At 42.9% G+C, this 13,311-nt stretch overlaps 1 protein-coding gene across 1 annotated transcript; it reads right to left on the bottom strand.

Moving 5' to 3' along the window:
• Positions 1 to 7,948, bottom strand: LOC129244316 (uncharacterized). The gene is made up of 2 exons (XM_054881933.1): positions 7,316 to 7,948; positions 1 to 85 (listed from the first exon to the last, which is right to left on the bottom strand). Exons 1-2 carry the CDS (start codon positions 7,936 to 7,938, stop codon positions 1 to 3), a joined length of 708 nt encoding a protein of 235 aa, XP_054737908.1. The 5' UTR covers positions 7,939 to 7,948.
• Positions 7,949 to 13,311: the final 5,363 nt, after the last annotated feature.

Raw genomic sequence — 13,311 nt, 5'->3', positions numbered from 1 at the left:
TCAAATCCAACTGCTCTCATATAGGCGTGTATATACATATTTACACATATGCAGTTTACTGGGATCACCCATATCCTCAGGTACCCTGTAGGAAAATATATTGAGTGATTGGAATGCATTTTGTATAAGGAGGCAGGTAACAATGTTTTGTTTCTAGACGCAACTTTGGTTTAAAATATACATAAATATAATGGACGCTTATACCCTTCTTGGGTGTTTGGCTGAGCTTCTCCTTCTATTTGTGTTGTGCGTTTTGATGTTTTCATTTTCCAAATGGAGGGACCTAAAGTTTTATACCACCATATGATTTTTTAGGTTTACATTGTCTGCCATGGAGCGAGCGTCCTTAGAAAACACTTTTTCTATCAATTGATGTTCCGTGCATGGGGTTTAATGGCAAGACTGTGACAGTCACTGAGAAAGTTTAATGCTCTCGTTCCTGGAACCCAATGTATTCCCAATAGGCAGTGCGCGGTGACGATGCCAATTACTGCAATAGAGATTCAATGGTAGCTCGACTAGTTTTAACGCCCATTGGAATTTTTATCTCTCGGAACCAATCATGGACTTATTCACTTAACATATGGGCTGAAAAGTCCCGGGTCTAACAAAGAAAACACGTTTCTTTTGTTCAAAATTAGCTTTATTCATTAACGCAATTTCCATCAAGAACAACGAAATCATTCCAGCGCCGCTATAACATTTCAATACCACTTTTGTAGAATGATTTATGTTTTGCCTCAAAACAAAATAGTCCTCAGTCTCAGCGATAACCTCTTCATTCGGTGAAATTTCATACCGGCGAGCATTTTTTTAGGTCTGCGAGCAGTCAGTAGTCGCTGGGAGCCAAATCTGGCGAATACGGTGGACAATTGGCGAAAGCAATTCGCGATCCAAATTCACTTTTTTATCATTCAAAACAATTTTGTAGATTTTTTGATGTTTTCTGGTGTTACCGCCCCATTTGAACGTCCATTGCTTTGTGCATGATCGGTGTCTCTACGACCACGTTTGAAGTGAGCAAACCATCCTTTTATTGGCGTTTCTCATGAAGCGGAGTCCCTATAACACTTTTCAAGCCATTGCTTCGCTTGAACGGTATTTTTCCCCATCAAGAATCCGTGTAGAATTAAAACACGAAATTTCACAGCTGTCTTTTTAAGGTTAGTACTAACTGAAAAAGAGGTGAATGCAATAAAACTGTGCTAGGCTTATGACTTTTCAGCTCATGCGTTACATTTACATCCTATTCTAGATATACTCTTTCGATTTTAAATGAAACTGTTGTCCAATACTAAAATTGGGAGTAGTTACACTCTGAACTCTCTCAAAATTTGTGTATTCTTTTGGAAACGATTTCAGTGGATTTCTAATTTTTAATTTTGCATTGCAAGTATTTACAATGGGGAACGTGAACTTAAGGTTAGATGGATGTATGAATTATATTATTCTTAATCTATTAAGTGATGAGGCTCCAAACTAAAAAAATAGGTTTCATAAGCCGATTGAGAAATGCAGACATCTGAAGTATGTAAGCAAGTTGTTAATTACAAGCTGAACAAAACATACCTCATTTTTTCTACATACTAATATATGTACCTTTCCCTCACTACGTCTTATTTTCGCTACAGGCCATTTGTGACACATTTAAGCACAGTATACATTTGTATGCATGTTTGTATACGAGTATCCCTTCTTGGACATAATAATATTTACGTGTGTTATTTAAACTTCCACTTCAACGCAAACTATCTGTGTCTCCGTGGGTTTTACGCTGCAAATGTATCATCACATTTTGCCCATGCTTGTTTGTGACACACGCGACCACACACATGGCGACGTCGCCGTCAACGCACTGAGTACTTCAATGAGTTTTGAAACGTAGCCGCAAGAGGCGTGAGGAGGAGACGACTGTCCAAAGCAATGAAACAACCACCCGACCATAGGTAGTGCATGGTGGCGACCACCAACAAAAACAATAACAGCGCAACATTAACAATATCATACAGATGTATGCATGTAAGTAATTGACGTAGCAGGCGCAAATCCAACGGACGAAGGTGTAAACGTACGAAGAGAGAGAGAGGGCGACAGTGTTTCACTGACGCATGAATCAGCGTAAATGCGATGTCAGTGCTGCTATAAAAACGACAATAACAATAACAATAATTCAATTAAGCTGGAATGTGCAACAATAATGTGAAACGCGTCAATTGCAAAGCAATGTGGCGATGGCGCATACAAGAAACGATTGCGCGCATGCAAACATACAATATACATAAATACATACATTCATGTTCACATACTCATTGAATATTCATATACATACACATATGCTTCCATACATTCTTAGCTGTTATTTGTAAAGCTAATAATTTTTTCGATCTCTTACGCGTGGAGGATGAGTAGGCGAAACAGCTGCGCTGAAAAAAGTCGCTGATTGCGGTACATACTTAAGTACATACTTATATACAGAATCATATTTATATACGAGTATGGTCATACATGAACTTCGCTGCCACCACAGCTGTCACCTTCCATAAACTAATAGCGCGGTAAATTTACGATATTTGCCTGTCATTTGAATCAATTTGTGCGAGCACTCTTGCAATTTCCGCCCCACATTGAAGCGATTGCAGCAGCAGCAGCTTCAGCTTCAGCAACACAAAAAAAAACAAGCCCAACAATAAATACACAACGCTGTGTGTGGCCACGTTGAGGGCGGTTGAGACGAACGACAGACCAACCGCAGCACGCGACTACAACACGAAATCGTCGAAAATAATAATAAACAACTAAACACCGGGTGCCGGTTGCCGGTTGCCGGCATCGGAGACCACACACAAGCTATGTATTTATTGGCGCAAGTAAAGGAAGTAAAATTAGTAGCAACAACAGCGAGAGCAGCAGCAAATATAAGTACACCGCGCCAACCGTTGCTCTCAATACTTTTCTTTGCCTGTTTGTGATTGGCCATCTACCCCTTTTACTCTTCCACTAGCCAAGTTTTTGTCTTGCTAATACTATGCGTTGTTATTGTAGCGATTGTTACTCTTGCCAATGCTGTCAGAGTCAGACTTAACCGCAGCCACTGCTCTACTTTGTTGTTCTTGCCTCAACGCTTTTTTCTTTGTTTTTAAGTATTGTTGTGTTGTTATGTGGTTTTGTTATTCTAGCGTTGTTATTATACCGTTGTTGTTGGTGTAGTGTTTTACTTTCAACTTCGCTACACATGGCTGCTAGTACGCTATTTTGCTGTTACGCCGTTGCTCTGCCGCCTGCGTTTGCCTCTGTGTATGCGTGTGTATGGTCTTTAATTCGCCTTTTGGGTGGTCTCATCCAAATTCGGTCGACGTTGTGTGTGGTCTCTGAGTGCGCGGTATGTCCATATGCACATATCCATACATATACATGTATGTATATTATACACATATGTAGGTGTGTGTGTACATGCATATGAACACACTTACTTGCATAAACATATACCTACATTTGTATGTATGAATTTATTTATATTATCGGTCTGTGTGCTCCCCACACACATGTGTGTGGTCCAACCATCAACGTCAAAGTCTTGCATGTTGTTGTTGTGGCTGTTGCTCGTACTGCCGTTCGCCATTCACCTTCTGGCGGCGCTTCGTTATTTTTCGCATAAAACTGTTGCTATTTCCCCTCTATAATTTATGGTTTGGCTTTCGTTTTTGCTTCTATGATTATTTCAATTTGCAATTGCGGCAATAAAAAACATACATAAGCCTCCATGCATACATACTGCAAAATTGTGCATTTATAATTTGTGTGGCTAGGAAGCTGAGTTAAGCTTGCTCTGCTAAATTAACATTTAAAGTCCTTTTTCTCATTCCTTCAATAAAGTGAGCTTTACCAGCAGAACTTATAAACTATTCCTAAATTTAAGATGCTTTTCGACTCTTTTCGTTTTCGCAACTGCCTGAAAAGATAAATTGACAAGGCAGGAGTCAAATTCTATTACTAGGTTCAGCTGTTTTCAAAGCTTGCAATGTGGCTGAACAAAACCAAATGTTTATTATTTACGGCTTCACTTTAAACCTAACGACAAACCGAAAACAGTTTTATTAAAGCGCTGGATCGGCCACGTCATAAGAATGCCCAACGAAGGAATCCAAAAAAAGGTTGTTTACTTTGCGCCCAATTGGAGGAAGAAGGGGATGACCAAGAAAGAGCTGGCTTAATAACGTCGAAGCAGACCTAAAAGCAATGAACGTTCGTAATTGGAGAAATGAGGCAAGGTTAGGTTAGGTTAGGTTAGCCTGGTTGGCAATAAGCCGCGCATAGACCTTTTGGTCCCTAGCGATACCAGATGGAGACCGACCTCTATGAATACCTGAAGTAGACATCATGTAGGATGTCAGCGCTTTTAGCGAATCTAAGTAGGGCTGGGAGCTCCGCTTTAGAGACGTCTTCCAGACCCTCAAACAGTGGGGCTCCCAGGCATTTTAGTCGCGTTTTTAGTAATGCCGGACAAGCGCACAGAAGGTGTTCTAAAGTCTCCTCAACATCCTCTCTGCATTTCCTGCATTTGTCCGTGTTAGCAATCCCTATCTTGTACGCATATGCAGCCAGTAGATTGTGGCCTGTTAGCATACCTATGATAGTTCTGCATTCCTTTCGCGAGAGCGTAAGTACGAATGGAGTCAGTTTTTTGTCGTTAGTTCTACACATGACTTTTGCTGTTTTACATGTGGTCAAGTTAGTCCACCTAGCTTCCACTTGCCTTTTCATGTGGTCGTCCATTTCGTTGTATATTGTGTTTAGCGGTTTTGGTATGTCGTTTTCTTGATCAAATGGTAGCCTCACAGCACTTTTTGCTATCTCATCTACTATTTCGTTCCCCATAATGCCTTTGTGACCAGGTACCCAGTAGATATGCAGCCTATTGTTTCCGGCTAGCCTTTCTATGGCCTCCCTGCTCCGTCGAATATTTTTGGACTTAATACAATATGAGCTTATTGCTCTTATTGCTGCTTGACTATCCACGTATATATTAATTGTTGAGTTCTTTCTTGTTCTAGAGTAGGCTAGCTCCGCGGCCTTCCCCACAGCAAAAACTTCCGCTTGGAAAATACTGCTGTGGTCTGGCAGCTTGATAGGCTGCCTTATTCCTAGTTTTGAGCAGTAAATACCTGCTCCCACTCCATCTGGAGTTTTCGAGCCGTCTGTATAGATGTGAAAAGTTCTATGGCCAGGCTTCATGCCTTTGTGCCATCCCTCCTCTTCAATTGTAGTGCGAAACCTTCTCTCCCAATTAAAGTACGGAGTCATGTAGTCCGTGCCACCTGAGCTCCACTTTCCTATTGAGCTGTGACCGAAGGTTCTGCAGGTGAATACCCCCGCAGCCATTAGCCTCCTCGCGGATTTCGCTGCCAGGTTTTCCGCCATGAGGTCAATAGGTGGCATGCTGAGTATCTTCTCCAGTGCCGCCGTTGGGGTGGTCTTCATCGCTCCTGTTATGCACAGAGCAGCGAGGCGTTGAATCCTTTCTAGCGGCATTAAGTATGTCAGTTTTTTTGTCGCAGTCCACCATACTAAGGTTCCATACAGCAATATCGGTCTGACTACTGCTGTGTAGCACCAATGCATCAGAGAGGGTGATAGACCCCAAGTAACGCCCAGCATTCTTTTACATGCGTACAATGCATTACTGGCCTTCTTCACCCTCTCCTCAACGTTGTGCTTCCACAGCAATTTGCTGTCCAGTATTACTCCGAGGTACCTCGCATAGTCTTTGAGAAGTAGTTCGTTATTGCCCAGCTTCGGTAGGTTCCACGCCGGAACTTTGTACTTCCTGGTAAAAAGTACCATGTCCGTTTTTCCGGCGTTTATCCCTAGCCCTGCGCGGGATGTCCATTGGTGTATCGTTTTGAGAGTGTTGTTCATCACATTACTGATGGTGTCCAGGTACTTTCCCGTAACTACTATAGCTATGTCATCGGCATAAGCCACTAGTTTAGGTGCCCCTCCGTCAAGTTTCTTAAGAATTTCATTTGCTACAAGTAACCATAATAGCGGTGATAGTACTCCACCTTGCGGAGTACCTCTACATGCATATTTGGTGACGCTCGCATCGTTCCACTCCGCTTTTATCTTTCTGCTAGCTAATAGCTGCCTTATCCATAGATAAACCGCGGGTTGCACATTAAGAGACTCAATGCTGTTTAAAATAGCATCTTTTGTCACGTTGTTAAAGGCTCCTGATATATCTAGAAATACTCCTAGAGCATACTCCTTATATTCTAACGCCTTTTCTATGTTTAGTATAAGTGAGTGAAGTGCAGTTTCAGTGGATCTGCCTTTAGTGTAGGCATGCTGCGCCTTGGATAATTCGTCCGGCGCAATTGTGTCTCTAATGTATGTGTCTAGAATCTTCTCTAACGTTTTCAGGAGAAATGAGGTCAGACTGATGGGCCTGTACTCCTTTGAGTAAAGAGGGTTGCTTTTTCCCGCTTTTGGAATAAACACAACCCTCGCCTCTCTCCACGATACAGGAACGTAGCTGAACCTCAGGCATCCCCTGAATATCGTTCTTAACCATGGTACCACAAGATGGCTAACCTTTTGGAGCATGGCCGGGAAGATTCCATCCAGTCCTGGCGATTTGTATGGGTCGAAACTTTGTATAGCCCATTCTATTTTGTTGTTTGTAATTACGTTCGTCGGGATTTCGTGCACAATATCTCCTCTAGGTTCGAGATCTGCAGTGTCCGCACACCCTGGAAAGTGTGTACTGACTAGGTCTTCTAGAGAGTCCTCACAGCTGTCAGCCCACTCCCATTTAGTTTTCCGTATTGTTCTTGGCATAGACGGATTCTTGGATAACAGTTTCCTAAGTCTAGCCACATCGTTAGTGCCTTCCATACTGCTACAGAAGTCTTTCCAAGATTCTCTCTTGGCTTTACGTATCTCTTTCTTGTATACTTTTAGCAGATCCTTATACTCTTTCCAACAGAACTCATCGTCAGCCACTTTTGCTAACCTATAGAATTCATGTACCCTACGCCTTTGTGCTCCTAATTCCCTGTTCCATCAGGGAGGCTTCACCTTGCGTCTATTACGTGTTGGAGGGCAGGATCTTTTAAAGGCTTTAACAAGCGTAGTTGTAAACAATTCAACCCCTTTCTCAAGCGCGATGTTTGTCTTGTATTTCCGGGGTATTATTGGTGTTTTTGATAGTATATCCCTATACAAGTCCCAGTTCGTATTCTTAGGATTTCTAAAGGATGTAAGCTTGTTTTTTGAGCGAAATATCACCTGAAAGCTTATGTATCTGTGATCAGAGAATGAGGGCCTACTCAATACTTCCCATTCCTGAACCATAACATGCCTGCTTGTGTAGAGTGTTAAATCGAGTACATTCTTCGAGGTTGGTCCCACATATGTTGGTTCCTCACCTCTATTAGCTATTTCTAGACTACTTTGAAGAATATAGGTAAATAGTGACTCACCTCGGTCGTTTATGTCTGCACTTCCCCAGACCGTGTGATGTGCGTTTGCGTCCGTTCCTACCACCAGAGCATGCTTCTTTCTGGCAGCTGTTTCTACCAGCTTCCGAAGTTCCGCTTGTGGTGCTTCCTCATCATGTGGCATATAGCAGGACCCAAAGAGTAGCGTCTCATCCTTGCAGCCCTCCAGCGCCACCACTGTCAGATCGTCTGAAGAGAGATTATGATCAATGTAAGAACATATACTTTTTTTGACCAATATCGCTGTTCTTACCTTGTTTTTTACAATCGGGATGTATGTGTTGTAGTTTTGTGACTTTAGACCGGAGACTATGTTGCCCGACGCTATCCATGGTTCCTGGACTAGAGCCACATCGTAGCCGACTCCCTCTATGTTGAGCAGGAGCTCGGCTGAGGCGTTTTTACTTTTGTGGAGGTTTATCTGAAGGACTTTCAGCATCTAGCCTCAGTACCTCCTCGGGGTTGGATACTACCTCCAAGTCGCCCTTCTCCACTTCCTGTATATTGAGGGAGGCTTCCAGGATCTCTTCTATGCCGAGATCCTTTTCCACCTCCCCCGCAGCGAGCGTGTTGTGATTGTCGTCTGCCGGGTTGCGCTTTTTGAGGCGAAGGTGCACGCTACCAACTCCCCAAGCCATCCTCCCGAATCGCGCGTAAAGCAGGTCCTCTGCCGGCTTGTTGATTTGGATAATGTAATCCTGGCCACCATCAGCAGTTGTTGGTTTTGCCACGCTCAACACTTTCCAATCGTCTGTCGGCACGTCCATGTTTTGACGTTGTAGTAGTCGCAGCGCATATTCCGGTTTTACCACTCGCGGAATGAAAACCTTTGCCTTCGGTATTGAGGGAATGCAGCTGCGATCAACGATTTCCAGTGATGCCCCCTCCCACAGGCCGCGAAGCGTTCTCACCGCTTCCTTTAGCCATGTGAGCGTGGGGTCATCCTTGCACTTTATTATTTTGACGCCGCTGAACCACCCTGCTCCGTCGAATGCTGGCATGGGTGCGTTCGGCTCCGCGTCCATTTTAGTAAACAAGGTTTCCAGTAGCTTCATCTCCACTACCTTCCACCGTTCCTGCGACATTCGCCCCAGCTGGTCGCTGCGGTCAATGAGTGCCACTATGAGGTGTCTCTTGGCAATTTCACTGGCCGCTACCGCTGCTTTCGACGTCGTAGGTCCTTCGTCTCCGTTTTTAGGTTTAGCCGTCTCGTGCTTGTGCTTCTGCTTTTTTGATGGCCCTGAGGCCTCACTATCCGCAGAACGCTGCCTCTTGATGGCTAGCTCTTCTTCGATTTTGTTCGCATATTTCGGGTTCGAGGCTGCGAACATTGGCTTTGCTGCGTAGAAGGCCCGGCCATTTTTGATCTCCTCTCTGGCCCAAGCCAACCGTTCCTCCTCTTGCTTCGTCAGGTTGGACTTGCTGCCAAATCGGTCACAAACTTTGACCGCAGCCTTGTATCGGGCTTTGGCCTTCAGCTTCTCTTTATCAGGCTTGATCCTTGGTCTGTTCTTGCTATCCGAAGCAGCACCATTGGACTTAGCCGGAGAACGCAGAAGAGCCTCTTCCTCAGCTGTATTGATGCTCCCGGCGCTTTCGTGGTCCGAGTCTTCGTTGACAACGGCACCTCCGCGCTGAAGAGCGTTCTGTGTATGTTTGGCAGTGGGATTGCGACCACTGTAGCCTGCTCCCGCTACAATGGAGGTTTTGTTGCTTGCATTTTGATCAGTATTCATCTTTTTCGTACGACCACCTGCTCGACGAGGCGAGCGCAGTGGTCTATCTGTATAATGGGGAATTCAAAACGGTCCACCACGGCAGCGCCCCATACCGTGGCAAGGCCACAGTTACTTCCTAAGGCGGCCCGGTGTTAGGAAGGCGCCGTTGAAATACAGCCGGTCTGGTGAACCCCCTGGCTGCAAACCATCCAATGGGCACGGTGTCGCATAACACCCTGGATTAGGGGGTGGGCTAGGAGAGGAAATAACGGGATGTAAGGGGTTTGGGGATGGCAAAGGGATCTTCGTCGGTACGGTGATCTTCGCATGGTGATTGGTTGGCCACCAGGTTCGCCGTAAAGCGAATGGATGGCAAGCCAGTCTCCATATGAAGCTTCCCTCTTAGTTCGTGTTGGGTTGGCCCCCATGCTATGGGGGTCAGACCACCACTTAAGCCTCATCCCCGCGTCAAGGAGACCAACATGATGAGGAGAAGTGAGGCAAGAGAGAGACTGAATTGGAGGAGGATTGTTGAAGCTATGGTCCACTACAGATTGTGAAACTAAGAGAGAGAGAGAGATAAACAGAAAACGGCTCCAAGAGCTCAGTTACACCAGTTTCCGGTCGTTTCCGTCCTACCAGATAAGCTGTGCATGTTGATATATTTGAGCCAAAATAACCACAGCGAATACTCCTGGGCCCGCAAGTCACTGGCAAGAGCATGGTAGCTTCAGTTTGAAGTTAGCTAATTCACCGGTTCCGTTCATTTGCCATTGTAGCAAAAGAAGAGGAACTGCCAGACAAAGGAAGTATCAAAACGTGATTCCAAACACTCATTAAGGGGTTATATACAGTTAGAAGGCCGAAAAAAGCGAATTTTCTAGAATTTTTTCTGAGAAAACTTTTAAATTTATTGATCTAAAAATTTGTAGACATATTATGTTATCTTTTAACTGTATTTTAAGACTTAGTATTAGTAAAAATATTTATTTGATGAGGAAGTACAGCTGATCTCTGGGAGCTCCTCTGAAAAACGACGTTTTGCGGTAACCACTATATCTCTGAACTGAATCCTCTGAAATTAAAAACCAAACAGATTCCGTTAAAGTAATTTTAAATCTAATAATTAGTCGAAGGAATAAGCAGAATAAATTTCTTTGCCCAATGGCGGTTTCTCAAAAAAATATATATTTTTGACCAAAATTTCGGCCTTAAATTGTTTATAAAAAAAAAATATTTATCGGTGAGAAAAAATATTCGATTAATTACTAAAAAATAATTATATTTAAGAAGATCGTATTAAAATTTGAGACTAATCGGTTTAGCCGTTTTCGAGTACTATGGGCCACCGAATTTGAAAACACCATTTTGAGAAAAACGCTTTTAAAGTTTGAAAATCACTTTACATAGAATGAAACGCCTTTTCAAATTTGCGTATAACTTCGAAAATATTAACCGGAACGAATTTTCTGTGTGTATTTCAAGGCGAATCTATTAAAGGTAGTGTTGAAAAATCAGCTGAGTTGTTTTTTTTTTTCTTTCGCCGTGTCCATGTGGCTGTCAGCTCGGAATGTAACAAGGCGAATTCATTATTTGTTTTCTAGTTTCTAAATACTTTACTTTGACAACCAAACGTACAGAACAGTGTTGTTGGTCTAGTGGCACCCCGTTTAATGAATGCACCTTGGTTGGTGTATTCTTAAATATACACATATCCATTAAGAAAATTAAATTAAAAAAATCGATTTTTGAAAATCCTAACTGTATATAACCCCTTAACCAATCTAGCTTAGTCTCGATCAGCAAACTATTGAGCAATGGCACAGGAGAGTCTACACGTTATTATAACACGTTCCTACCTACATACATATAATATTTGCTTGATCGCGTGTTCGGCGTCCACTGCGGGCATGGAATATCAAATCAAAAAAATTGTTTTCTAATGACGATTGCCCTTCTGCAGGTAATGGGAAACTTTCCAAGACACTTCAGTCATGAAAACTCGTATTTTTAAAACCATGTGCCGTTAGGAGATGGCACACCAAAAATTGGCAGAGAAGTTTGTTCAAACCATAACGGATTACGAATCCTTATCTTGAAATCCCGCACTGGTAGAAAATTTGGTGAAATACAAGTCGATTCTATTCGCAGATGATAAGGCCACGGAAATATTAATGCGTCACCTTCACAGAGCATTCGGTGACGATTCGGCACAAAAAGCGCTGCTTACAACGCATGTTGCTCGATGGCGGGCGAAATGCTAAGAAGCAATTTGTAGGCAACTTTCTTTGTTTTTTTCGTTGAACTCGTGAGGCACCCAATCAGCACCCAATTTTTCGGCAAATGCCATTGAATGAAGGTAATTGAGAATCGTTTTATGATCGTAGTTCATTTTTTCCGCCAAATCACGGTTGGTTTGGCTACCGTTCTCTTTCAAAAGTGATTTGAGACGTTATTCATCGAATTCAGAAGGCCTTCCATTGCGGGACGTCATCGACGGCAAAGTCGCCATTTTTGAACTTTGCAAACCATTTTCGTACTGTAAACTCGCCTATGACACCTACTCCATACACATACACGTCGCAAATGTTCCGGGCTGCTTCGGCAGCTTTTTGATCTCGATGAAAAGCAAAGAAGAGCAGAAAAAAAGGTGTCGAAAATGTTGAGTTTTGCCTCCTGGGTATTTCAAGCCTAAAAACTAATAAAAAACTAAATAACTCTAAAATACAATTAACATAGTTTTGTAGAGCAGAAAGAGTTCTATCGAATGAATACTTGCCCTTTACCAAACAGCAAATAAATTGTTGTAAAATAAAAGAAAATATAAAAACGCTTTGAACTTATTCCCCAACCCAATATTTCCGACGTATGCCAAGTTCATGAATTGAAAAAGTACCTACCGCCTGATGTAAAGGCTAAATTTAGCACCGCGCTTACCCAATAGTTAAACGGATGAACTATTGAGGGGTCCACACAAGAAAGAGTTGGGATTTCGCGACCGCAGTACCTCTGTTAGGTGTTTGGCCAAGCTCCAACTTGTAGTGTGCATCTTGAGTTCTCTTACATTTGGGGAAACCTCCAGTTTTACGCCGCCTCCGACCGGCAGATGTTTGTGACGAACTTTTTCATGGCTGAAAAACTTCTTCTGGTGATTTGGTGTTTCATGTCCACACCGGAATTCGAATCTGGGCCCTGCTTTTTTCTAGTAGATTCAACAACAGCTGATATTTGCCTATGCATTCAATTCCGTTGCTGGGAAAAGTTGCATACAAAACAAACTCAACAAATACCTGTAACAAGCCATAAACAGTTAACTTTTTGCTAGAATTAGTGAAATTAAACGATTTATAGTCCACCACACTGTGCAATTACCGCTCCTACATTGACTTCAACAAAGGTCATTGGGGCGGCTTCGAGGAATTCACCAAAGACACATCGCCGCTCTTCCGCAAGGCGATTATCGCTGCTGCGGCTCGCTTCATCCTGGCTGAAAGGATCCGGGACTTACGCCACGATTTCTTAGCCGAAACAGCCGTTCTAGCAAACGAGCGTGACCGCCTACGCCAGGCCCATCCCAAGGATCATCGAATAAAGGATTTCAATTTAGAACAGGAGTCGTATCAATAGAAACAGGATTCGAACTCGATGCAGCAATAGACACATTCAGTAATGTTATTCATGAGGCAGCGTATTTGTCCAGCTCCTTGAGAGAGAAACTCTCTTCTAATGACCATGTACAAGTCCCTCCTGAAATACTACTTCTAATTAATAAAAAAAGAAGATTACGAAAAATCTGGCAGGAAAACAGATACCCCGCTAATAAAAGAGCACTGAATAAAGCTACGAAAGAACTCAAAACAAAACTATCTGATCTCAGAAATCAATCGTTTAGTTCTTTCATCAAAATACTTGAACCTACAAAAAACGATGAACAAAAAATCTGGAGGGCTACTAAATATATAAAGCGGCCGATCAAGCGTAATGTCAGCATTAGGGATTCTAATGGGGTATGGTGCAGAAGCGATGAAAGTAAAACAGAGACAGAGACACCTCTATCAAATTTTTCAGCCAAATCTTCCAATTGGCGCCAATGA

Source organism: Anastrepha obliqua, chromosome 4 (genome assembly GCF_027943255.1).
Source record: "Anastrepha obliqua isolate idAnaObli1 chromosome 4, idAnaObli1_1.0, whole genome shotgun sequence".
NCBI lineage: Eukaryota > Metazoa > Arthropoda > Insecta > Diptera > Tephritidae > Anastrepha > Anastrepha obliqua.
Note: the sequence above shows the minus strand (reverse complement) of the source record. Positions and strands in the feature narration are given on the sequence as shown.

Coding starts and splice junctions, on each gene's coding strand:
- LOC129244316 (XM_054881933.1), bottom strand. CDS start 7,938: ATGCTGAAAGTCCTTCAGATAAACCTCCACAAAAGTAAAAACGCCTCA. Junction 86..7,315: donor GTATTGAGTAGGCCCTCATT/CTCTGATCACAG, acceptor ATTTTCCTACAG/GGTACCTGAGGATATGGGTG.